Here is a 26,842-nt window from a genome sequence, read left to right as displayed (position 1 = left end):
AAAATTATTGAACTATGTAATAAAGAGAAGGGAAGAAGTGGGACTGCAGCAGTCCTGACATAATTTGTTTAAGCTCCCACAGAAGTGTTCCTTGAGTGAAAATTGTGATGACATCCAATTACACGTTAAAAAAAACTTAATAACTGGTAGCAGAGTGGACCTAAGAAGCTGTCATGTCTGACAGTGAACATTTTCACTCTGAACTGACACAAACAGAAGCAGCAGCTGTTTGTGTGAGCATACAGTGAGCTGGATCAGGAAACTAATAGTGAGAAGAACATTCCCTCTCCTTCTCTGCCCTCTTCCCCAGTAGTTTTTTCTTTGTATCTGTTTTCTGATCCTGTTTGCTGTGTGAGAGCATGAATAATTGTACTGGCAGAGAATGGGCCTGAAATGAGCCATGAGAGGTATAGTGGTGGTCTGTCAGGTCTGGCTAAAGATAAAGTAGATTCAACAGCTCTGTAATTAAATCAAAGTTCTCCAGCCAAGCCTGCTAGAGAGACTCCTGCTCATAGTTATGTTACGGTTCACGCAGCTGTGCTGTCATGGGTTAGGGGGAAAGCTCCCCCTTTTTATTTCTTTGAAAAGAAAAAACAAACCTAAAAATCCAAAATGTTTTCCTGATCTGTTTTACATTGTGGCCCCATAAACAGTTACATCTTGTCACAAATCCAAGGTGGGGTGGGAACCTTCTCAACCAATGTTGTGCTGTACTGCAAAACTTCTGCATCAGTTTTTGCACCGTTGTCTTTACATTTTTAATTTTTCTTAGGTTTTTGTTGACAGTGTTTAACTGGACTTATCAGAGTAATCTAAAGCTGAGCTGCTTTAAAATCTTGCTGCTACCTAAAGAGGGAGGAAGCACTTGCCTTCCTTTGCTCCCAGACACATAACTGTGCTCCTTTCTTTGTGTAATCTTGGACCTTCTCTCTCCTTGAGCAGATTTGATTCATCCAGTAACCCAGAAGAGGTTACTACCCTGCTTTTAGCTGGGGTAATGTTAAGCTGCATTAATGAATTTAACTGATTATTAAGCAGGGTTTGACGAGCACCAGAGCCAGCATAAGGTAAAGAGTGAAAGGGTGCAGTGGGGACTGCAGAAGAGGAAGCAGAAGCCTTGCACATTAAGTAGGTTGGCAGGGAAAGAACACTCCTGAATCAAGAGAGTCATCACTAACATCGTTCTTTGCTTTACTTAAAGCTGTGCCTGAAAACCTTGTATTGGTAAATGAATATCACAGTTGGACAGCACAAATGTTCAGTCCTTTTCTGTGTTCTAAGATTCACATAAGGGGACGAACTTACATTATTTTATCTCTATAGTTGTATCAGTGTATGTGTGGAATGGTTCTGGTAGTACTTGGTCCCAGTCCTTTGTACAGCTTGGCAACAAAAAATTGCACTTCATTTTTCTGTCAAGCCTGTAAAATGGCTTCTGCTTGTTTGTTCCTCCTGTTGCTACAAGCTAATAACTAAGGAAAGCAGATGAAAGGGTTTCCTTTCACAAAAGCTTGTGTGGAAATGAATGAGAATGAATAGATGAGAATAAATTGCTAGAGGTCGTTCTGGGAGAGAGCGTGGTTAGGGACAGTTAGAACCCGGAGTTCAAACTCATAACAGCTACACCCCACATCTCTTAAATGCTCTGCTGCTCTTCAGTCAATGGGAGACCGGTGGGGCTAAATTAGGTTGTGCCAGTATGGTTTTCGGTAAATGACTGTAAAGAGTCTTTGCTTTTAAGTAGTGCTGTACTGTTGGGGTTTTTGTAATAACTGTGCTTCAGTATTTATTTTTTTGTAGTTGGCAAAAATACAATCTTTGGATATCATACTTTCACTGTCTTTATTTTTGCTTTAGTACAAATTGATTGCTTTAGCAAAAGTAGGTTTTATATTGAAATTGAATTGTCCCTTCCTATATGAAGTGGCTGACAGGAATGCCTATTTAATAATTAATACTGAATATTACATAATAAAAATTAATTTCACAAACCACGTGTCCCAGTGTGTAAGTGTTCTGAGATCCACTTCTACAAAAACAAACAAAAAGTTAAAAATTGTTTAACACCTATACCCTGAAAAGACACCCCAAATAATCTCCCATAAACCTTAGAATTAGACTTTTTAAAAACTGCCAGCTTTGATACATTAAGAAAGCTTTACTGAAAAAGTCCTTCATCAGAGTTTGTTGTACTTTGTTCTATCTATACTTCTGTTTTAGATTACTCAAGGCTAAAGAAAATGTGAAGGTGTAATCTTGTATTTTCAAAGTTGAAGAATTCAGACTTCTAGAAGTCACAGAGGTGGGGAGAAGAAAATGATTTCACAGGGAAATTTCATAAAGCTAGGGAAAGGGAAATGAGAGCCTGGAATATTGGATTTGAATTGTCTTGGCTTCTGTTTCTGGGGATTTCTGTTGATTTCACATGGGAAATCTGCCGTTCATCCCGTGTGTTAGAGCAAAGCTCTCTGTTTCCTGAGGGTTTGTAGGTTTTAGGCACTTGTTTGATGATGGTGGGTGTTTTGCAGTAGTTGAATACGCTTAGTCATTAGTATGAAGTCTTTGTACTATGTTGAGGTAATCGGATCTGGTGGTAACATTTCCTCTTAAGCCGAATAAGGTAAAAATCATCTGTTTGCTACTTTGCGGTTAAGCTAATTCTTCTAAATTTTTGCCTGTGGGATGACAAGATTCATTTGTGTCTTTCACCTTTTCTTTCTCCTAGTCTGATCATCTGTTTTCTTCACTAATTTAAGCCAGGCTCCCTCCCTGCCTCTCCAGCCTAGGGTCTGTCCCACCTTTCCCCTCCCCACCAACATCTCTCCTGACCTTCCTCCCCAGCACGTGCCCCTTCCCACCCTACATCTGCTGCCCTTCCTTCACCGGGTGTGCTTCTGCTGCTAAATGACACAGCCAGGCAACAGCTTGAGCACTGGCCCCTTAGTGGTTCACGCTGACTGTTAGCTTACTCCTGGCTCTGACACAGACATCTCTCTCCAAGACAGATCTGCTGGCGTAGAGGAGACGAGCACCAGGCCTAAAGCAGCCTGGATGCCACTGGGTCTGTTTGAGGTGTCCTCTGGGCTGGGGCATGGTTCAGACAATTGTTTAGCAGAACAGGTGTAACCCGAGTCTGCTATTCCAGTACATTTTTAAACGATCCTTGGGCCTTGCTGTATTTTATTGATTTTATTCACTTAATTTCTGCTCATACCCTTTCCATACTCATTTTGGTCTAATTTGTAATATTTTTCATACTTGTGCCATATCTGCTTCCTCCTGTGCTTGTAATAGCCTTCAGGTTCTTAGGTGCCAATTGCTTCTTTCTCTTTCTGTCAAAAGTTTTTTTTTTTTTCCCCTACTTATGATTCCAGTGCTGTTGTCTTCCTACGCCCTCTAAGCCCTGAGTATCTGTATTCTTTCTCTTAACTTGTATTATTTATTTTATAAGCTCTCTAGGGCAGCATTGTATATAATATTGTTAAAGACACAAACGCTGTCAGCAGTTGTGCAAGTGTAACGTGTTTTTGCTTCCTGTCTAAACGTGGGAGGGACATTGGTACCAGTACAGCATGGGCCAGGTAGTCATGCACATGGCAGCTGGCAGGTCTCTTCACAGGTAAATCACTGATAGACTAGAGGTAATAAGAAGAACAAAGCTAATTATTGCACTAATGAATTATTTTGAAAACTGTTGGATGGAAGACAGAATCAGCAGCCAAAGATCAAGGTGGAACAGAATGAAGTGCGAGTGTCGCATTGCTTTCCTGGCTATATGTACGTTGCTGTAGGATAGGGCCAGAGGTCAGCCCCAAGGATGGATGGTGCACACTGGCTGTGCCGCTGCTGTTTCAGGCTCGCTTCACTTGCGGTTTCTTTTAGAGAGAGCTCTTTGGACTGGTCCTGAGCAAAGCCAGGCAGCCTGCTAACACTAAAACAGATCCTGTCTTACCTGTCAGCGTAGACGTAGTCATCATGTGTCATCTTTTTGAGATATGTGAGAAGGCTGTACAGGCCAGATTGTTCTCTAAAGTAGTCCAGAATTCCTGAGTGTATTAAAATGTGATTGTTTGTTTGTGCTGTGAACCATTGTGTATTTGAAAGTAGGGTGGGGAGGCTAAAAAGGATGTTAGTGTTACCCTTGAATATGCTTCTGTGTGCCAGCTTGGATTTCTAGGGTAGGCCATCAAGAAGCTCCCTTCTGTCAGGACCTGGTACCTGGAGTTGCTGTGATGGTGGTGTGTGATTGCATTGTGCTGGGATATCTGATCATCTTAGTACTGTCCCATATCTCTGTGCTGTGTTATGAATGACATGTAGGTCAGTGTGTTCTTGCCTTTAGATTCTTCTGGAAGCTGGGTTAAATATGACTAAAATTAGCTTAAATGTTACTAAAGGAAGAACCTGGTTGCGACATCTTCATTCCAGGCTGTGATTGTTCTGCTCTGTTCAGGTGGCTTTTGGGCCAGACCAGTAAAATTCTTTCATAAATTGAAAATAAACAAAAATAGTCTTTTGCTGAGATACTGAGAATTTTAAAAGAATCGGTTAATGAATTCAGCTAGACTGAAGAACTTGTGCTCAAAGATGTAAGGAGTAACCTGGAGCCTGCATCACAGTAATGGTGGAAACCAGGGAAAGCCGTAGGCTTGACTGAGCAAAGATCTTAGTAAAGACACTGCAAATACTGGGAACCAGCAAAAATCATTAAAGGAACTGTTTATCAAGGAGATGTAAATCTGTTCTCAAGTTGGTACAGCTGCATAGTAGAGTGTAAGAATTCCAGGGTAGGAGGAAAATCACTGAAAATTATACTGAGTTAGACATTTCAAGGGGAAGGAAAAATAGCCCTCTACTTGTTTACGTACAAGGGAAACAAGTGGTGAAGATAAGCTGTCATGGAATGAGAGTGATGCCAGGATTGAAGGTAATTTAGATGTCATTCAACGAGTACATGAGTACTGTTCATTTCTTTTTTTAGTTGGGTGGATGATACGGAAAATTTTAAAAAAGCCAAACCAAAACAACCCAACCCCCTGACCATGATCCTCATATAACATCTCACAAGGGACAGAGAAAGTCGGAGAGCAGGAGGCACATGCTCTTCCTCAGAGTACTGCAGGAACTGACTTACGAAAGGAAAAAATCTGGAAGCCAGGTTTTGTAATCTGTGAAATCAGGGAGGGACAAGCTAATTGAGGAACAACAAATCTGAATCTTTAAGAGGAGGCATGAGAAAAAAGTTGCTGATTGAGTAGCAGTGTCTTTCAAAACCCAAGTGTTACCTGAGGGCATTTTGAGATTAAGTTACTCCAAAGCACTTAAAAATGATTTTTATAAAGCAAAGTAATAATGTTCTTGTAAAATACATACAGAATTGCATATGGTTATAAAAACATATAAATAATTGAATATAATTATGAAAAATCTGACATCAGTCTGTAGCTCTGCCTGCTGCTTAAGTAATCTGAGGTATTTCCTTAACTGGTTTAAATACTGGGGATTGCTTTGCTTTTAGCATGCACAGGTGACTAAAGTTGTAAAATTTTGCTGGGCTTTTTAATGACTTGAAGCATATGTATTATATAAACCATCTACACAGCATTATTGATGTCTCCAAATTTGCATTTTAAAGGTGCCTAAATGTGCCAGATAGTCACTCTTATAAATGTCATTGAACTCTGCCTTCCTGGAGATTTGGATAGGTGTCTGAATATTTCTGTGGCTTTTTTTCCTTCCCTTTTTTCTTTTCTTTAAATAAAAGTTTGTTGTGATGTGCTTGATTTTAGTTGGCTATTGTGAAGGAATGAGAAAGAGATGGTAGTACTTTTTTTCAGTTTCCATCAATCAGTGCTGTATGTGTTGGCTAATTTCACTAAAATTTGGCGGAGGGGTAGTGTTCTTGAAGACACACACTTTGTACAAACTTAGGAAATGGTGGTTTGATGGAGGAGGGAGAGAAAAAAGGATCTTGTACACATGATGGCAGAGTTGGTGCAAGGTCTGTGGTTTTTTGGCCTGCCATGTAACCTGTCAGATTGTGTATATTGGTCAGGCAGTTAGCACATTCATTAAGTCAAACCGTACTTTGTGTGTGATGCCTCTAGTTCAGGGACATAGGTAAAGTCTGAGGTTACTGGAGGTGAAGCTCAGGTTGTTGCGGTTGGATGATGATTACTTGTAGGTGTTACATGACACATCATTGAAATAATCAGGCCTGACTGGTGCCTCTGATCATGGGAAAGCTTGTTTTTGAGTATCACGTTCCTTTTCTGCTGGAACACATTGATAGCCTAGCTCAAAGTCTTGCACTAGACTATGCAGCTGTGTTTTAAGGATGGTGTTGTAAATGCATATATTCTTCCCGTGGTTAAGACAGAATAAATCAGTTCTGATTTCTTAGTTCTATAGAGCTTAAAATTTGTATATGAAGACTAAATTAAAAAACAGAAAGGACTTCAGTAATGCTTTTCCAGAAACTGATGGTATCTTGAATCTGCCAGACTGATTTTTCATAATTATGTTTTCATGTTGGAGAGTCAAAATGCAGTTGTGTGAATTCTGTAGTTAATACTGGAATTTTTTTTTTCTATTTCTTTATTTCTACTGAGCAGGCTTTTTTTAATACAGTAAGGCTTAGAGTTCAAATCATTAACAATGTTTATTCTTCAGAGTGACTAGTGTATTACTTCAAGAGTGTTTGCATTTGATTTGAGGGGTGATCTCCTCCTTCCAACTCCCCTCTGTATTGTACTGTACATAATGGTCTAAACCCCACACTTCTTCCTTTTATCCTCTTTTCTATTCACATTAAAAGAGTCTTAGAGATGTAGTAGCCTGTCTTTCATGGTTTTTCCACTTATGCTAAATATAATTTCATAGCAAATTTTTTTGAATGAATTAAATAGTTTTTCATATATATGAACACTTTTATCTATCTATTTCAAGATGATAATGACCAAAGTGTTTTAGTGAGAGTTAAATCAGAGCTTGTTTTAAACTTCAGGGGAAATGGCACTATTACCATTGGAGAGCAAATATGCGGTCAGTTTATACTGGGTTGATGAACAGGAGAGGGGAAAAATCTTCCTGTCTGGGCTAGTTGCATAAAAGATAATCAGGTGTTTAGGGAATCATTATGGTGCTTGTATATTCAAGGTTTTGGAGGATAGGTTTGTGGTCATGTCTTTTGCTGTGATATCCATCATGTATTAATCCTGCTGTTTGTTTCGTTCGTGTAGAATTAATGAGGGCCTGCATTAAAGCATAATTGAATTTTGGGTTTCAAGTTTTAAACAGTTATGTGCAGAAGTGAGGAAAGGAGTTATTTTTCTTAAAAATAAGTCAGAGTCTTTCTGTTTTCAGTTTTCCCATAGGTGGTAATGGGACACAGGGCAGTGCTAGGTCAGTCTTCCGGTGTGGAAAGGAAATCTTTCCCCCATGCTTGACTTACCTTATTCAAGAGGCTTTACCTGACCACATTCTTAGTACCAAACTAATTGTGTTTGGGGCCAGAAATATTTTCTCTGGAAGTCACACTGGCAGATGTTTAATCCCCTTCCCTTTCTCCTGCCTGTGTGTAGGGCACAGATGTCACACAAGGACAATCAGGGTATATTTCATCAAATGAATTTCTCACTTGGAGGTGTTATTAAAGAGTAATGTATTTATCTTGTCTGACGGCAGCATGCGAAAGTTTGGTTGTCTGAGGACTGCAATGTTGTGGGTCTATATAAATTTCATCCAGATGCACATATATTTGCCCTCATAATTGTAATACCCAGTGGTATGTAAACTATGTAGTTTAATAGTCTTTTCTGGGTTTTAGTTGTGAAGTACAACTTGTGCACAGGTGAAGTAAACACAGCAATAAATATAATTTTCTTAAGCTGTCTCCACTTGTGCTGCTAATTCTTTAGACTTTTTGCTGTGAGATTTTCTTCTTTTCTTAAAATTTCAGCATAGTTATGTATGTGTTACTCTGCTGTCATTTAAATGACAAAATTCTACTCATGTATGTAGGAGAGGCTTGGAATTTTGTCTTATAGGTTTCCAAATCACTGGAAAACTAGCAATAGGCATTTAAAATACTAAAACATCCTTTAATGCCTGTGTTATGGTATTTGAATGCTTGAAAATTTTCTGACTACTTATTTCTTAATATTTTAACATACCTAGTTTTTTCTTTTTGGAATTAAGTCTGTTCTTTTCAGCTTTTTTCCTGAAACATTCTCTCTGTTATCTTTTTTCTAGCTCTTCTGTTCATGTTTTTAATGATGAGATATCTAGGATTCTTTTTGCTTCATCCTTTTTTCCCCCCCATTGATCCTTTTATTTCCTCTGACTGTGATTCATTTGTTTCTTATGCAGTATATCTGTCTTGTCTGCAGACTGTTGGACTGAAGGGAGATCAAGAGCTAGAACTTGTGGATGTGAATAGAAGAAAATTAGAAAGTTGTAAAAACTTTGGACATTCTTATGCCATCTGCCCTGTGGCAGCACATGATTTGTTTTAAATTCCCTTTTGCTCTTAGTTGTTGAGTGTTTGGGCATCTAGTAAAGTATTTCTTATGGGAGATTGGGAAAGACAGGATTTATTAGTTGACTGTATTAGAAGATGAGACTGTAAAAATGTTAGCAAAGCTGGAGTCTATCCTGTTTCTAGAGCTCCAGTGGCTTGAGCTCTGCTGGTTTTGAGAGAAGAGAAAGTGGAGTTAAATTGCAGGAAGGGCTGCAAAGGCTGTTAAAGGCAAACAGCTCAGCTGTTGGTATGGATTGTGGATAATGAGTACTGAAGTCTCTGTTTAATGCTTACATAGGTCATAAGAAAATTGTGGTGAGAAGAAAATGCCAGTTTTTGGTTTTGAAATATGAGTTTTCTTTATTACTTTCCAGGTATCTTGGAATTCTTGCAAATTAACTTACAAGGAGGGGTTATACTCTACCCTGACTCAAATGTTTAGTTCTTGATAGGGTTGGAATTCTTCTTGATGAATAAGTAAATCTTTAACATTAGGTAAGTATTGCAAACCTGGATATTCTTCACCTGCAGAGAGCAAATCTGTTTGAGAAAGTGCCATTATCTAATTGTTACTTTAAATGTCAGTGACAAGCATATTGGTTTATGTGATAGAGTTTTTATGGTATGTTGGATATATGGTGGACATTGGTTATATTGGGTCTTTTATTCCCTTTGTAATCTCTTCCCTAGAGAGATGTGTGTACAGGGTGACATGTTGATTTTACAGTTTTATCATATTTTTTTTTAAATGGATGATATACAGTATTTATGTAAATGAGAAATTAAAGCCATGTGCCTTCTATCTGGAATGGAAAACGGAGCAGTCAGTGATAGCTCTTAGCATCTGTGAAACTTTATTCCACAGTTACTGATTTTTTTTTTTTTTTTAAAAAAGGAAAGGTGATGCTGTACAGGGAAGGGAGGGTTGTCTTGGTTAAATGTAAGTTCCATTGAAGGGTGGAGTTGTTAATGACAGTCTTTATCCCAGAGTTGTGTAGTCCTTCTAAATGTCCTAAGGCCAGGTTGTTGGGTGCCTTGAAAAGAAGAGATTTTAAGAGTGACTCAGTGTTTTACAGAAAGCCAGGGTAGGAAGTTGCAGCAGATCTGATGTCTTCCTAAGCTGCTGTTAGTCAAAGGAGATGCTGGAGCATTCTTCACCCTGAGGTAGGTAAGGCTGCATTGCTGTGGTCTGCCAGGAGAAGTCATGAATAAGTGAAACCTGGGTCATAATCCACTGGCATTCGGTAGAGTTTGCTCTCCCTGCTTCCAGATGTTTTTTTGGCAGTCCTCTCCTTCCCATAAAGGGTAATAGGCAGGAGGAACATCATGGCTTCAGAAATAAAGTAGAGGGAGAGGCAGTACTGGAAGTGGTTTGTGCTTTTCTCTCCCATGAAATCAAGGTCTTAGAGTGGTATGAGGAGTATATTGTTCTGTTCCCTGGATTATGGCTGAACCTCTGTGTTAGGAGATGAGGTGAGGCAGCATGGGCAGCATGAGATTGAGGGGAGGGAGCATTGTGTCTTGGTTTCATATAGCAGCAAACACTTGTGGCGTTATCTCACACAGCAGTGCTCCACTCATGTTGCAGACATGCCGTACTATCTTACTAAAGCTGAAACTCTACAGTAATTTGTAAGCACTGAAGAATTCTGTTTTGTAAAATTCTTGTCACTCCATCTCAAAAAGAGAAGAGTGAAACTAAGAAATTACGGAGAAGGGTGACAAGGGTAATGGGATGTATGGAGCTGGTTTTGGCCATTCCTGGATACATTATAGTCAACTGTTTGGATCAGTGAGCTGAATCGGAATTGTAGTCCTTCATTCTTGTAGTGAATAACACCCCAAACTAACTTTTACAGCTATCAACACTAAGGTCCTGATACACACCACTCTGAGGTGCCTAAGCAAAGGTGTTCTAGGATTTGTATGCTCTTTTTATAGCTGGAGAGCTGAGACCATAATGTCAATGAGATGTTCATTTCTGTCTGTCTGACTCTACAGGAAGTCTAAGGTAACTTACAGACCTTCTGCTACATCTGTTGGCATCTTCATGGACATTAATGGTTTGCCAAGGAAGTATCTACTGGATGTCCTGATGCCTTCTGCTGCTATCTGCTACCAATGTCTGCTGCTAAGCCTTGAGCCATGCATTTATTCTAAGAATTTGGCCTTCATCTCTTTGTCTCCCAGTTCACTTGAGTGAAATGTATCCCAGTGAGAACTGTGAACTGCTGCAGTCTGATGTTTCATAATCTTTCTGTCTTGCCAACCTCAACTTTAGTAGTACTTTTGTGAAATGTGTGGAACTGAAAGGGAGAGCAAGGTGGTGTCCAGAAATCTCTCTGGTATTTTTTCCATGTAATCACACCACTGGTGGTGGAGCAGGCTCTCCTCCTCTCCTCCATAGTCTGCTCTTGCCTGTTTTCAGCTGTACACAATATTTAGTTTAGCTGATGTCTATAAAGAACTTTGATAAGCATTATTTGTTTTTGTTTGGTTTGGTAGGCATGCCTCAAGCTCCATTGCACTTAACACGTACAGCTCACGCAGTTATCGTAAGCAATGTTTCTTTGGACTGGTTTGTGTGTTGTTGTTCCTGCTTCTTTTCTATTTTTCACTTGGGAGTAATATAGTAAAGAGAAAGGAAAGCAGAAATTTATGTTAGTCTAGAACTCACTGGAGAAGCTACAGAAATAAATTTTTTACTTTTATTTGACATTTATAAGATACCAGTCTTTTCCTGTTGCACTTCTGACACTTTGTTAAGAGGAAGCAAGGCTTCACACTTCAGGTGTAAGGTCTGTGTTCTTAAAACAAACAAACAAAATGTTATTTTGTTCCAAATGTTCATGACCTCTGTACAATACACTAGAAATAGCTGAGGAGGTAGCAACTAGTGATCTGGCATTTAGACCACGTTAAGACTTACCTTAAACAGAAAGATTATCTGGATTGCATTATTGCCTAATCCATTATTGTTTAAGCAGTCTTGACACTTAAGTAATGTGTAAATCTGTTTTCAGAAGTCTGTTCTTGCATGTATTTCTCCTTCATCCTTAATTCAAGCTTCATTTTGGGAACAGATTTTGGCACAACTTTCCTGTGTTAGTTTTAGCAGAATCCTTGTCCCATCTCTGCATCTAAAACATCTACTTGCTATTCAGTATGAGTGGACAGTTTCAGAAGAACAGATTCCTCTCCCATGTTTTTAAGTTGAGGAACTGAGACTTTGAGAGGTGTTGCCAATACCTATTCAACAGGACATCTTCTGTTGTTCTCATCAGCACCAGCAGGATGTAGCTCGCTTTGTTTTGAACTTCTCTAATTCTAAGCATTGACCGAAAACTTCTGCCAGTTTTGAGACTACCTGGAAGATCGGTGCAGATAAAGATGATAATGCTAATAAAAAGAAAAAACAATAAAATCTGTCTTGTGGTGCACCCAAAGTATAATTTCATGGAATCATAGGAACACGCAGGTTGGAGGGACCTCAGGAGGGTATGTGGTCCCAGCCTCCTGCTCAAAGCAGGGCCGGTTGGATGAGCTTGCTTGGGGCCTTTTCTAGTTGAGTTTTGAGGATCTGCAGTGATGAGAGTCCACAATTGCTTTGGGCAACCAATATTGGGCTCCAATATTCAGCCACCCTCAAGTGAAAATTTTTCTTCCTTAGGTTTAATCTGAGCTTCTCATACTTGAATTTGTCTGTTGCCTCTTGTCTTACCCCTGTGAACCTCTGAGAAAAGCCTGGTTCTTTACGCCTTCCTATTAGATAGTTGCAGAATTTCTGTGGACAAAAAAGAGTTTGAGGACCTTCAGTGTTTGATTCATTAAGTAACTGTTCTTTATAAAACATGGGACATACATTAAACTGACCAAAAAGAACATTTATTTTTCAGATCGAGCTTGTTTTCCGCTATAGGCGTTTTTTTAGAGATAACATACTATTTCTATAAAATTTGTCAGGAATGTGTTGTTCTTCCAGCAGATGGTGAACATTTTTTGGAGGACTTGCAGTTGGTTAATTGGAGTAGAAAACCTTTAGAAATACGTCATCACTTCATAGACACTGTGTAAGGCCTGTATTTCGATTACTTTTGTGGTATTCTGACCTTAATTATGTGATAGTGTAATTGTCTGGAAGACAAAACTCAGTGTAAATTTATCACATCTAAAAAGTTCTGATATCTGGCAGACAAGGTTTCTGACTATTATGGCCAATGGTAACAAGGTAATAAAATTCGTCCTATACTTCCCATTTAGGATTGCTTCATGTATTTCCTGGTATAAATATTGTAACAACTGGAACAAGTTCAAAGGAAATCTTTGTGGTATTGTTCATAAACCCAACAAATTTAAGAGGCTTTGATTTACTACTTAAATCGGCATGTCTTGTTTTCCTTTTTCATTTTTCTTTACAATGTGCAAAAAGGAGCCTAACTGAATTAAAGTTTGTCCCCTGCTTTTTTTTTTCTTCCCTCCTCCCTCAGATTGCAGCTATTCTCAGGAAACGAAAACTTGACTATTATTTGCACAAACTGCTACCTGAGATCTTGCAATCAACTTCCTTTCTGACAGCAAATGGGACCTTGTATATTGCTTGCTTTTGCATTCTAAGGTTGGTATACTGTCCTAAAAATGAAATGTAATAGGAAAGCTATTTTAATGCAAGTTTTCAATTAATATTATAATTTGTCTTTTTTAATAATAGGCTTGTTTGTAATGGGTCGGATTAAGAAAGCAATAGCTGTGTCATCATCTTGATTTCTGGTCTTACCACTTGAATATGAACCTTTGTGTGTTTTGGTTTTTTTTTTCCTCATTTCTGTGATTTTTTTTCAAAATCAGTAAACAAGTCAATGTATTCACTTTGCTTCCTTTTCTCTGTTTTACTCATTCAAAATAGATTGTTGTGGGGAAACTCAAATATATTCTAGAGGGGAACTGAGAAAGCCTAATCATTCTCTCCTAGAAAGAATTGATGTAATTTGATGTCGGTTTCTATTTCCTTGATGCAGGGCTATGATGACTTTTAATTATGCTAAACTTTATCCAGCCATCCAAGTTTGTACTTCCCTTATTTGTGGTCATAAATGAAGGAAATCCCAGCACAGCTTCCCAGGTTCTGTAAGATACAAGCTTGGTCTGAAAAATGAGTATAAATGGCACTTCTGTATTCTGAGCTCTTTCCAGTGTATATTTCAAGTAACTGTCAGGATAGTTAAAAACTAAACTTTCCTGTTTATGAATATGAAGATGTCCTAGATCTAAATGCATTTATTGTAAGAGATGTTATACATAGACATGTAAAGCCTACAGTAGCTACGAATTTTTGGAAGTTATCTGACCGTGCACTCAACAGCTCCTCCAAAAGTTAATCAAACCCATTATGCCCTACTTCTAGATCTGGTTAGAGGCCTCTAAATTTTGCTTCAAAGCTGAGGGAGAAGGCTAAGAGGAAGAGCTGGCTGAGGAGCCATGGAACACTTTTAAAGTATATAATTTGCAAAGTTCAAAGTGAATGTTTAAGTAATGAGCTCTAAAGAATATGAATTTTTCTAGCAATCTGAGTTGTACATTGATTTATCTTTACTCCTCTGAGCTATACAGTGGTCTTCCTTATCCTGCCATGTACTTGCCTGTAAATCTGCATAGTCTCACTTCAGTGCTGTAGTTAGATGTTACTCTCTAAATTAAGCTGGTGTGGTTTTAAGTTTTATTGTTTTCAGCTGTTCCTCTAACAGAGGCTATTAGCCATCTAGCAGTTCTGTGATTATGCGTGTGCTAGTAAATGAAGCAGGTAAGAGATTAGTGTCTTACTCTGAAGCCAATTGGTATGACATCAGTTTCACCTATGTGAAGCATAGCTGTCTAAAGCTGTTTTGACCTGAAAAACAGCATGGCCAGCTGCAGACTGGGTAATTGAAATGGTACGTAGTCTACGTGCCCTCCAAGTCCCCTTGAAACATTCTTCGGGTTGACCCAGGCCAAAACCATGCAAAGGGCGATTCTAACAATTTAACATGAGAAGGGATACATGTAAATGCTTACCCTACTTTTCTTACAACTGTGCAGCAGAGTAACCAACCAACATCTTGGGAGATGTACATGGTTTTTCTGTTACAAAGAGATGCCCATGAAGAGTTGTCACCTGCAGCAGGGTCTCTGCAGACTGCTACCACTTGCAATTGCAGGACTTACAAATAAAAAATGTTAGTCTGATGGTTAGGGTGCTAACTGGAGCTGGTGAGCTGAAATCACTACTAGAGGCAAAAGAAAGCGTTTAGGCAGCCTTATGCATTGTGCCAGTTGAAATACATGAGTGTCCAATTATAAGGAGCATTTTGCAGCTTTTCTGACCAGAATAAAATTTGGAGCTTGAGCAATTAAGTGAATAGGATATATAAGAGCTATTAAATGACATTTCAGAAAACAGTGGCTAACACGGTTATCAGAAAAATCATACTTTCCAAATTTACTAGTGTCCTTTGAAGCATAATTATATATCTGTTGATGATCCGATTGGTGCATTATACATGAATTCCCAAATGACTTTGACAAGATTGCTTGCTAGGATTAATCAAAAAGAAAGATCTTCTGTCTTCAGGAATTAGTAAGTAATTAGCAGGTAGTTAATATATATATATATATATGAAATAAAACAAGGGCTAAATAATCAGTTTTCATAGTAGGAAGAGGTTGCCAGTGATGTTCCTGCTGTGTCCTTTGTTTTGGATATACCTGAAGTCTGGAAAAGGGATGAAGAGTAGTGTGAGAGATTGCATGAGATTATTTAGGTTACAGGAAATCTAAACCTGACTCTCATCCATTTCAGAAAGATCTGTTGATTAAAATCACTTATGAAATTTGATAGAGAAAAGTGCAAAGTAATGCATTGGGAGGAAAAAAGCAGTCCTATCCTTACACGGGGGTGGGCTTTAAACTAGCTACTATTAATCAGGAAGGTGTTTTACAGTCGTCATGGACAGGTTCTTTGAACAAGTCATTTTGGTACTTGAATATGGTCAAGGAGCTGAGTAAGTGTTATTTGGAGAGAAAATGAGAACAAGCCAGAAAGCCGTATAAATACATGACAACTTTACAAGTTGAATACTGTATGCTTTTTTATTTATTTTTTTTAAGAGCTTCTCCTAAGATCATAATGTTGACAAGTACTTCACTTGGAATGTACTTAATATCAACATTCTCTTGCAGCTTGAGCCATATAAACTTGCTTCTCTCATCTGCTGTTGGGTGGGTGACAGAGAATGGAAATGTGAGACTTCACTCTTTTTTTTTTTTTTTTTAAAAAAAACCAAACAATTTGTATGTTTTTTATATTTGGTTTTTTAATGTTTTGTTTGAACTTGTATGATTCCTTGAATTTATTGCTGTGTGATACAGTGTACTTCCTTCAGTAGCCCCTGAGAGCAAAAGAAATTGTATGTCATTTTCCAGCCCAGAGTGTGATTTGGTATTGTATGTTTTAATCCATTGAAGAAATATCAGTACCTCTGTGGTGTTCTGCATAACTGTGGCCTGAGTATTTCTGAACTTGATTTGCAACCACGCAAAGAGATTGTCTGCGACTGTGGAGACCTAGATGCTCTAGGTCTGATTCTAGATAGTGGTGAGAGATTGGATGCGATAGTGTCGTATAATAGGATGCCTGCTGCAGTTTTTGTATCTTTTTTGGTTGGAAAGTATATTATAGTGGGAGCAGCAGTAACTCAGAAGCAAAATTGTCCAGCAAGCCTCGTGCGGTTGACTGATCTTACCCTCCTGGAGTTCTAGACCAAAGCAACAGATTAAAGGGTTTGTAGCTGGACATGTTAACTCATATTTACCTGCACAATTCCTGATTTGAGAAGACTTGCCTGTTTCCTTCTTTTGTTAGCACCAAGGAGATGTGTTGGCAGGCATATAGGGTGTCTTGGATAAAGCGACCGCTTCATCTGTTCATACCTTTATTAAAGTTCCAGCGAATCTTCAGTCACTGTGTATACCAAAAATATGTCTTAGTCATCCAGTAACAATTAAAAGACCTAAACGTGAAATGTAATTCTCAGTGAGAAGTCTGGCTTATGCTAATAAGTCTTTTTGATGTTCTTGTTTTATTTGTTTCCTTTCAGCTAGAGAAAACCACCAAAATTGAAACCACTGCAAATATTTTCAAGGGTGTAAAACTTTAGGCAAGAAAGTACAATTAAAACAATTTCAGGCATTGTTTAGTATTCTTACCATTTCATAGCGGGGCAAAATTTCAAAACCACCTGAATCCAGTATCAGCAATGACTTAGGCTGTGGTTAGGTGTTCTTATTCTAGAAAGGATTATCAAGATAACTTGGCTGACTTTAATTTTTTTTTTTTCCCTCCTCCTTTTTTTTCTTGAAGTGAATTAGGGATTACGTACAGATTGCTCTGTTGGCAGAGCCGTGGGGGTGATGATCTCCATTACGGATGTGTGACAGGCCAGCTGGGGGCTATAATCTCTTCCACTGGTGAGATCCAGAAGACTATGTCCGTCTGGGCTTCAGACGGAAGTGCTAGGCTCCAGTGTTGACAAGCATTACATCTGTTAAATGAAAGGTGTGATTTTTAGGTTTTCAGTTTTATTAAATAGAAAACCTCATGAAGACATGGTTCTCTTAGTCTAGCAACTACAGTAATTAAGTTTGTCTATGTATAGCTTTACATTAGCTTGCTTAATTATATTCAACCTTATGTACCAACCAGCCTCTGAGTTTTGGATACAGTTGTACATTGAGGAATTAGATGCATAACCTGAAAGAACTCCTATTTCTTGTTCCAATTTCTAACCATAGACCATATGAAAATAACCATGCAAATAATAACAAAAACTTGGTTTCATTGACTTTAGCAGAAGTTTAAATGTTTCACTGATCAGACATTTTAATTTCCACTAGTTTTATTATGTAAAACATGTTGTTTCCGAAATCTTATCAAACCAAACATGTAAGCATTCGTAGAGGAATTCTAAACCATGCCAAAAGAACAAATTCCTGTTTCTTTCCCACAGAAAAGACATTTGTTCTGTTACTTAACAGGTGTGTCTGGTAAGATGTGTTCATACTTATTAAGATGTTTAAAATGGCTTCTCTGAAACTTCATACAGTAATTGCTTTCCAAGAGAGTCCTAATAATGAACTCTAGCTCCTGCAGCATTTGGCATTGTCATCCTGAGAAATTATCCTTTTGCAGCTGTGGGAATGAACAGTGTGTGTAATTGCCATTACATCACTTGCTGCTGATACACTGGCTCTCTTTTCACTTACGAGCATAAGCTGGCATTGCTCACTGGTAATGTTATTTTTGCAGAAGTATGAAATAAGGCTAATCATGCCTCTTACAGCAAGAATGAAAGTGGGCTAATCGGATAGTATTGATTAATTATCTTTTTTCTGTGTTGTCAACATGAAATGTTATCTAAGAAAATTTCCTTTTCTACCCTGTATGTGTTTGCCATTTTGTTTGTTGTATTTTGTTCACTGTGTTTTTGGAAGGGTAGCCTCCATTGTAACACTCTGTTTTCCTGAACTGATAGTGCTTATCAGCTGAGCAATGTTGGTGTAATTGAAGTATGTTTATTATCATGCTACCAAATTTCATGACTGACTGACTATTGTTTGCTTCTGTGATCAGCCTGGATTAGTTTGAAGGTGCAGGTGTCCTGAACAGACCAAATATGGTTGGTGACATTGTGTCTGACATGCATTTTGGTTTTCCTCCTTTAACAGTGACCAATTAATAGAAATATTTTATTCGATGTTGTCATTTGTGTAACTATTTTTTTCAACTCCTATTGTTGGAGGAATTTTGATAGCTGAAATTGTGTGGACTCTTTAAGTGAAATCCAGATCTTGTTGCAAAAAAAGATAGCTTTCTGACCTTAATAGAACTGGGATGTCACTGTTGCTTCCAATTGTAATGTACAGATTGATTCCTTGGCTTACTGTTAAATGAGTGGTTTACTGTTTTTAGCATCAGTTTACTATCTCTTTGGAGTGTGATTTATATTATAATAATTTGGTTTGATTTCTGGCTCACCTGATTGCATCCCTACATTCCACAAGGCACATCTTCCTGAACATGCACTTGGACAAGTAGCAGAGCGAGGAGCAACTATAAGTTCTTTCAGAAGATTTTTCTGTAATTAATATCTCCAACTTTTCAGAAACATGTCTTGAAAGCACTGCTTACTTTGCTTCAAAGAAATCCTTTAAATGACATGGATATGTTAATGAACTATTTCATTTAATGTTTATGAGGCACTTCAGGAACCTGAGGACTATCCAACTGTAAAAATATAATGATTAATATTTATTTGTAAGTGTTGATTAATGTAAAGGGACAACATTAATCTTAATAAAGTGTGCATAATTTTATGATAAAGGTAAAATATGGTACATGAATGTTTCAGTTGCTTTGCATGTAATATGTGTACAAATTACATTTTCAGGAGGATACTTGGAAAATTCTACTTCTGGTCTCCTGGCTTTGGTGCTGCTTTACCTGCTTCTTATATGGCTATTCTCATTGAAAGGAAAAGCAGGTACGGTTTGTGTTTATGGATTTTTTGTTCTATATAGTATTTGTTGTTTTGGTCATTTGATGATTGACAGTTGACAATTTGGTGGTTTTGTTTCAGAATGTTGGAAGTGTGGTTAATTTGAAATGGTGTCTTTTGCAACCTTAGATTTAAATCCAGAAAGCTACAGTAAAAAAACACTTTACAAACATTCAGTTTCTTGTTTGTGGTTTCTTTTTCTTGTTTAATATGTAATTGGGTTGCTTAGGATTGCCTGATGAAACTCCAAGGATAGCTGAAAGCTGCCACTTGTAGTGTGGCCATGAAAGGTGGCAGGTGAAATCCTGTGTTGTAAGGTTTTAATGTCTTGAAATTCAACTTATGTTGGTAGCTTGCGTCAATAGTGAAAGTTATAATGCTTAATTACTTTAATATGGAGTGAGATACTTTAGTCATCTAGTTAGTAGGTTTTATTCAAAGCAGAGAAGGTGACAAAAGGGTAATGTAAGGGATTACTCTTTAAGATGAGGGGGTTTTAGTAGTAGAGGTGATGTGAACACATTTTTGGTTACTATGAATATGTGAAACTTCCTTAAACAGTCATTTCAAAATAACTGCAAATATGTATACACCATGTTGTTGACTGACTGTCAGTCCCCATTCCTAAACTTCAGTCATGGAGTAAGCAAAGCCCAAGCCAAGCTTTAGGTAAGATTGTCAAAGTTGTGTCCTTTTAAAAGAATGCATTATCCGTTGTTTTTGAAGGTTGAGGATGTGTAAGAAGTTCTGGAAAGGTGGGAGCACTTCTAAATCACTTTAATGTAACTATAGAGAAAATAGTTGTAATAAATTTACTAAAAAGGTTAATTATCTTTAATGTGCTTTCTAGCTGACTGATCTTCATCTTATTGCACGGCAATTACTTCCTGAGAGGGTGGGTAAATTTTGGTAGAACTTTGTCTCGTTACTTAGACTCCAGCACTGCCATTGGCATCCGTGTTTTGTTTTGTGGTGAGAACAAATGCATTTTTTCTCTATGATCAGTGACAGCACTAGCTCAACTTTTCCTACAGACCTGTTACAATGTGAGGATTTTGTGTGTCAGACTTCTAATATGTCTAGCTAGCATTAAAGGGGAAGAAGTCAGGCTGGTTGTCCATCTGTGAGTTTCTTGTAGCTTTCAGAGTATCTGTGAGTCAAGAGTTGAAACCGCTTGTGAGCACGAACCTGTACAAGGTTTTTGTGTAACAGTGGAACAACTTTGAAAAACTTGCAAAGCTAAGCTTAAATGTAGCAAAAAGAGTAGGCAAACAAATTTTATGTCAAAAAGGGATTTCTAAAAGTCTTAGCGGCAATGTATGAAAGCTTTGACACATTAGCAGGCTCCTGTTTAGCATCGGAAATTTGAAAGAAATAAAAGTTGAAAGAGATGTGTGAAAATGACAGAAGTAGGTTGGTACAGCTTGTGTCTAATGAATAAAGCTGAAATACTTAGCTCCTGGAAGGTTCCTCTCCTTTCTGTCAGAATCCAAAATGTGTGACCTAAGGTATTTTGCCTAAAAAGTTCAGGTTATATTACATCAGATAAAATGTAAAAAGGCAACATTGGTATTGCAATATAACACACACAGCCGAAAGTGTGGGGTCATTGTTATTAATGAAAAAAAATTGTTAAATGGCATCCAAAGGTAGCTGAAAGTTTAGTTTTTCTTAAATATGAAGTTGTTTGGTATGTTATAAAATGGTAACTATGTATAATGTGTGAAATTCTACTGCTGACAGACTTAGTGAAATATGACTTTTAGATTTCACATCTCTTTGCTTGTTAGCTTCTGTTACAGGCAAAATCAAACTTTAATAGACTTGTCTCTTAGGAAACAGACGTTTGATGTGGAGACATAGTGGCATTTTCAGTTGTCTCCTGAGTAGCTTACAACAAATTGTATTGAAAAATCGGGGAGGTGGGAAAAAGTCCTGATTTGAGTTCATAAACATATCTTTAGCCCTTCAAATTGCTACTAGCAGCTGGCAGCAACATCAAACTTAATCACTTAATCTCTTCCCAAGTGGATACCCTATTTTAAGTACCTCACTGGCATTTGCTTGCACAGCATCCCCGTCAGTCCTGAACTTGGGAACAGCAGGCTTGTAAATCAGATTTTCTTCCAAGTGTTGCTGTTCGTGTGTGCCAGCCTTGTATATTTTATAATTCTTATGGAGGAATGGGAAAAAGACATGGATAGTGTGTCTAGGTGCATTATAATGCTGAGGAGGGGCACATTTTCTAATGTGTTACAGAACTAGTTTGATTATAGTTTTTATCTGTAATACGTAATTGCAAATTTGCATATAGCACTGGCAATGAGAAGGGGAGGTGACATTGCACAGAGACTTCAAACAAACTCAGGAAGTTATTTGCATTATATTATGCCTCTACATTTCTATAAAGATAAAGATTGCACGTTAGTGTGTCCATGTGTATTCTATTTGTTGATTATAAAATATGGTTATCTTGCCTATGAAGACTATTTTATTAGGATCTGTGGAAGGGGCCAAGGAATAAACACACTTGTAAACTTTTTTGTATATGTACCTATAAGTGTTCTGTGAGATTACTGGATGAGAACTAGTCACATTATTATGATTAAGTAATGTTTTGATAAGAATTATTTCTTAGATAATAATTGAATGTAGATACATAAACATGGAGATTATGTGTTTGTAATGTGCAGATTCATATTCTATGCCTCTAGTCCCTTACTCCTGTAGGAGTAACTCAGAATTTTTGCCTTTTTCTGGTACTCAAGCAGTGTGAGTTGCCTGTTAGGATTAGGAGGACGCATCCTTACTGGCCAGTGCAGAGTTTATAATTGACACTCTGACATCTGTTAGCTGCATAGCTGGTATACGTTTGGTGCTCTGAGAAGTGCTAAAAGGGCAGAATTAAATTTCTGCTGATTTTGACTGTACATTGTCTTATACAGTACAGATCTTTTTAATAGTTGTTAGTGTTAGTCCTGCCATTTTATTTCTTTTCTCTGTGTTTATGCCTCTGGCAGAGATGTTGAAAAATGAGAAATGAAACAAAAAACATTGTTGGTGTTACTGGTGTGTTATGTGTTTTCACATGCAAAGAAAATGTTCTTGCAAATAAGGAAAGTACTCCCTTTTCCTGGATAAATGTACACAATTCATTAGAATGTACATTTTTCTAATTCCTTTTGATTATTTGGCTGTGATGTCAATGTTTTAATTAGTCTTTATATATATTGTCATAATAACTATGATAGTAAGTAAGCTTCAAGGTGTGCTTGCACAAGTGTATTTAAAAGAATACAATTTTCTTTACAGTTTCACCTTTTTTACGTCTTCTATTAAAGAAAAATGTACAATTCTTTTGTCATAGAATTTAGTTTTGTAGTGTTAGATATTAAAAGTTGTGTTAATGTCTCCTCAAAAATAGAGATATGACTCTGTTACATTAATTTCATTAAGCTTCCTTAGGAAATCATTACATTTATTTTATTAACCTTTGTATGGAGTTGTTTTACTGGTGTGCTCCTTGTTTACTTCTATAGGTTTTGTTTCAAACTGTTGATAAGAAGCAATTTTATTTGTTTGTAATTTTGAAAAATGAATATTTTGCTTTTGGTTTCTGTTTGTTATGCCAAGTTACAGTCTCCTGTCATTTTTTTTTTCCCAACATCTCTTAAATGTTATCAACAGGAATTGAGCATATAGTAGAGGAGAAGGTATGTGGCTTAGACTGAAAGACATGGTACTGTAAGCTTGTTCTAGAAGCACCAAGACTGTTAGAAGGCAAGGAAGTAACTGAATGTACTTGTTATAATTGCTGTGAATGAAGCTGTTGGAATGTGATTTGAGGCTTGGCTGAAGCCTGGAAATCGGATTAGATCGGTTGTACCTTACTGATTTCTATGACAAAGAAGTCTGATAGCTCAGTGAAGAGCCTGTGTTTAAGACCTCTGTGATTACTCTCAAGGAAAAGAACCATGTTCTCTTCAGTGTTTTGTAAATGTGCTGATATTTCAAAACAATTTAAGTTGTGTTTTTCTAATAGCTAAATGTCAAACTTCAGTTTGTTGGACTCTTGTTCAAAAAATAATGTATTAGTGAGTTTCAAGAACTATAACTAAAGCTTTACGAAGGAGCACAATTACAGTTTTAATGAAATTAATTGTCTTACCTGGCTAACTACCCCCCCCCCCGACCCCCCTTTGTAAGTAATTAAGCCAAAGAAAGTTTTAACTACAGCCACCTAAAAGTTCTGTGGCAGTTCTGAAGGGACCCTTCTGGGATTGCCCCCTGCTCCCCCCTTAGGCTGCATTAACATTTACATACTGGCTGTTAACATTATAGAGGCGCCTGTCTCGTCGCTACAGTTAAGACTGTGTCACTGATGGTCTTATAAAACTTGAGATTTAGGGCTTTTATAATTTGGTTGTAAAATCTTGCTCTGGGCGACTATTGGCAACATGTTTTTAGTTGAAAACTTTGGGTGTTTTTAATCAGAAAAATTCAGTATACTGGACTCAGAAAAATATTTAAAGCATGTGCATTTAAAAAGTGATATAGTGCAACAGTGCATGTTATAGAGAGTATCTATATATACACATATATTTAGTGGTCTTGGGAACAAAAGTATTACTATGTATTGCTTAGAAAACTGGCAGAAACATTTGTGTAAGAACAATGTGGAATTTTTAGACTGTGTATTTGTTCTCCTGATGAAAGATTCAGTTGCTGTTAGGGTTATTTGCTTGCCATAAATGCCATTAGCCTAAATACATTTTTAAAGGAAGAATATGGCAGCATATTAATGGTAAAAAGTATATGCTGTAAATAAATACAGCATTTTTGTAAGTTTGTCCATTTAAATACAAACTTTTTTGGTATGTATTTCTGTACAGTAGTATAGTATATTTAGACTTGAGGTAACAATTTCCTTTCTCAAAATGTTTTACAGTTTTTCAGTTTGATGTATTTTAGGGAAACCTATAAATCACCAGTATCGGGGGGTGGGTGATCAAAACAAGTAAACAAACTCTTCTAACACAGCAAGTGTTTTTGCAAGCTTTAGTCTCACTTGCTACAGGTAAGAAATTGAGAGAGGAAGCTACACTGAGCGAGGATTTTTTGTGTTGTAGTGAAAAAAACCCTCAAGTTTGGATCACTCACATGAGTATTTTGTGGTGTAATCTGGTAAAGAGAGCTAGCAGGGAAACAACTTATTTTGGAGATTTACTCCTCTAGAGTGATTATTACTGTGAAATACGGAGCCAAGCTGTAGAAGTTAACGGGAATGCTTTTTGTTTCTAAGCCAAAATATGTTAAAATCCAATGCGCTTCAGCAACTGCCTCGGTGAGAGCCAATGTTTGAGAGATCTGTGTTTTTACAGTAACAGCATGTAAACATTTGAACATGTTTTGCTGCATGCTTTGAGGGCTGCTACTAGTATAGTTATAGAATCCTATCATAGAATGGTTTGGGTTGGAAGGGACCTTAAAGATCATCTAGTTCTCAACCCCCTGCCATGGGCAGGGACACCTTCCACTGGACCAGGTTGCTCTTAAGTTACCAGAGGGAGGGAAAACACTGATCATTCAAGGTTGCCTGGGAGTGCAGGAGTTCACATCTGGAACATGCTGTGACTGTGGGAACATTGTGAATGGCAGGTAGTTCAGGATGGGCAGCTCTCAGGAGTATTTTTCTTGGAAAGTGGCTTCTCTTGCTGACTTTGGATCATTGTGGGAGCTCTAAGAGCTGGGAACTCTTTCCCAGCACAGGGCTAAAGTATTTCTAATCAATGATTTACAGTAATTTGTCTTTCTGAGAAATGGGATCACCTGGCTTATGCTATGTTTGTCCTGACACTCTCAGTCTCCAGTTTAGAAAAAAAACCCCAGTAGCCTGGTATTTTACACTGGAACGATTGATGATCTCTGTAGGGTATATCCCTGACAATCGTAACTCTGTTCATATTTTCAAAGAGATTTCTATTTTTCACTTATTGTTATAGCATTACACGATAATTCTAGAAAAAGTTCCTGAAGTTGGTTTAACTGTGTTCAGTTAAGTCAATGGTAATGAAGTTAGTCTTTAAGAACCACCTTTTATAAGCACAGGAGTAGGCAATTCCACTGTGTCGTAAGTCAAGCAAGTGGGGCAGAAGACGAGGTTGGCTGAACAGGGAACTGTTTGTGGAGCTCAAGAGGAAGAAGAAATTGTATGACCTCTGGAAGCATGGTCAGGCTTTGCAGGAAGAGTACAGAGCTGTGGTTTGCATATGCAGGGAGAAGACACAAAAGGCCAAAAGCTCAGAGTTGAAACTGGCCACTGTTGTATCTGACAACAGGAAGGGCTTGTTTAAGTACATCAATAGTAAAAGGAGGTCTAAAGAAAACATTGGACCGATACTTGTTGAAGATAGTCATCTGACTAATGGGGATGAAAAAAAGCGGAGGCATTCAATGCTTTTTTTGCTTCAGTCTTTAATAATACTGATAGACCTTGGGCTGCCTGTTGCCTGGATTCAGAGGAGCACGAGTGTGGGAACAGTGACTTTCCATTTGTGGATGCTGAAATTGTAAGGGACCAGCTGTATCAGGTGAACGTTCACAAGTCCATTCATCCCAGGATCCTGAAGGAGCTAGCGGATGTTATGGCAGGACTCCTCTCTATCTTCTACCAAAGGTCTTGGGAGTCTGGGGAGGTTCCTGCTGACTGGAAGCTAGCCAATGTTATTCCAATTTAAAAGAAGGGTGTGAGGGAAGACCCAGGGAACTACAGACCTGTTAGTCTAACCTCAGTTCCTGGAAAAATTATGGAGAAGATTATACTGCGTACTGTTGAAAGGCATTTAAAGAACAATGCAATGATCAGGCACAGTCAACATGGGTTCACAAAGGGGAAGTTCTGTTTAACTAATTTGATATCCTTCTATGACAAGGTCACCTGCCTAGTGGATGAAGGGAAGGCTGTCATTTAAGTTGCAGCTGGATTGTGAAGCAGTCTTGTGTAAAGGAAAAGGATGTCCTCTGTGGGTCATAAAAAGATGCTGTGTTACTAGCAAGATGTAAACTATGTGCTCCATTTGTAAAAGTAGTTGCAGAGTTAAATTTGCTGCATTTAAATGAACTGTGGAAACCAATTTGTTTGTTATGCAAGAAAGATCCTCTCTCCCATACTGTGCTCTTAATTATTTCTACGATCAGTGTGTCCTTCACCCCTGCCCTTTATTCCTCGTGATTCTGTGTATGCACATAAGATGTAGGTATAATCCTTATATTTCTGCATGCCTTTTAAAAAGAAGTGGTTACTTTTACTACAATGCTTTGACTTTTCTAACCATCTGGAATGTGTATTTCTCTTACATACCAGTCAGCTCTTCCCAATCAGTTGAATGAATCACCATTGCATGTCTCAGTTACAAAGGCAGTCCAGATAACTCTTAAGCTAGATTTCATCCACTTCAGCTAGCAAAAGTTTGGCAAGATGAATCCTATAGTTGTGAACAGAGCAAGAAGGATCCTTGGGGATCAGTGATTCCAGCCCCATGCATTTATAGTCAATCAGCCCAGGTTATAAACAAATCAGGCTTCTGAAAAACTATAAGCATGTCTGCAGAAGTGTTCACCAACCAAGTTTCAGGACTTTTTGGCCTGCAGCATTGGAGTGTTGGAAAAATTTGGTCCAGCTTGCTTGTGTGGTCCCTGAAGTCTTGCACAAGATGGAACAGCAGGAAAGCAGCTA

The 26,842-nt window shown here is 37.9% G+C and overlaps 2 protein-coding genes across 2 annotated transcripts in view; both read left to right on the top strand.

The window, feature by feature from the left end:
• PRSS23 (serine protease 23) overlaps positions 1-26,842 on the top strand; it is an 898,595-nt gene that overhangs the window by 120,894 nt on the left and 750,859 nt on the right. The gene's annotated exons all lie outside the window — the stretch shown is intronic.
• The window catches only part of TMEM135 (transmembrane protein 135), a 176,932-nt gene that overhangs the window by 1,470 nt on the left and 148,620 nt on the right, over positions 1-26,842 (top strand). Inside the window, exons 2-3 of the mRNA XM_049823474.1 lie at positions 13,009-13,136; positions 19,000-19,092. Of these exons, the coding sequence (XP_049679431.1) occupies positions 13,009-13,136; positions 19,000-19,092 (221 nt within the window). The remainder of the gene's footprint in view (positions 1-13,008; positions 13,137-18,999; positions 19,093-26,842) is intronic.

Source organism: Accipiter gentilis, chromosome 19 (assembly GCF_929443795.1).
Source record: "Accipiter gentilis chromosome 19, bAccGen1.1, whole genome shotgun sequence".
NCBI classification, from domain to species: Eukaryota; Metazoa; Chordata; class Aves; order Accipitriformes; family Accipitridae; genus Astur; species Astur gentilis.
Note: the sequence above shows the minus strand (reverse complement) of the source record. Positions and strands in the feature narration are given on the sequence as shown.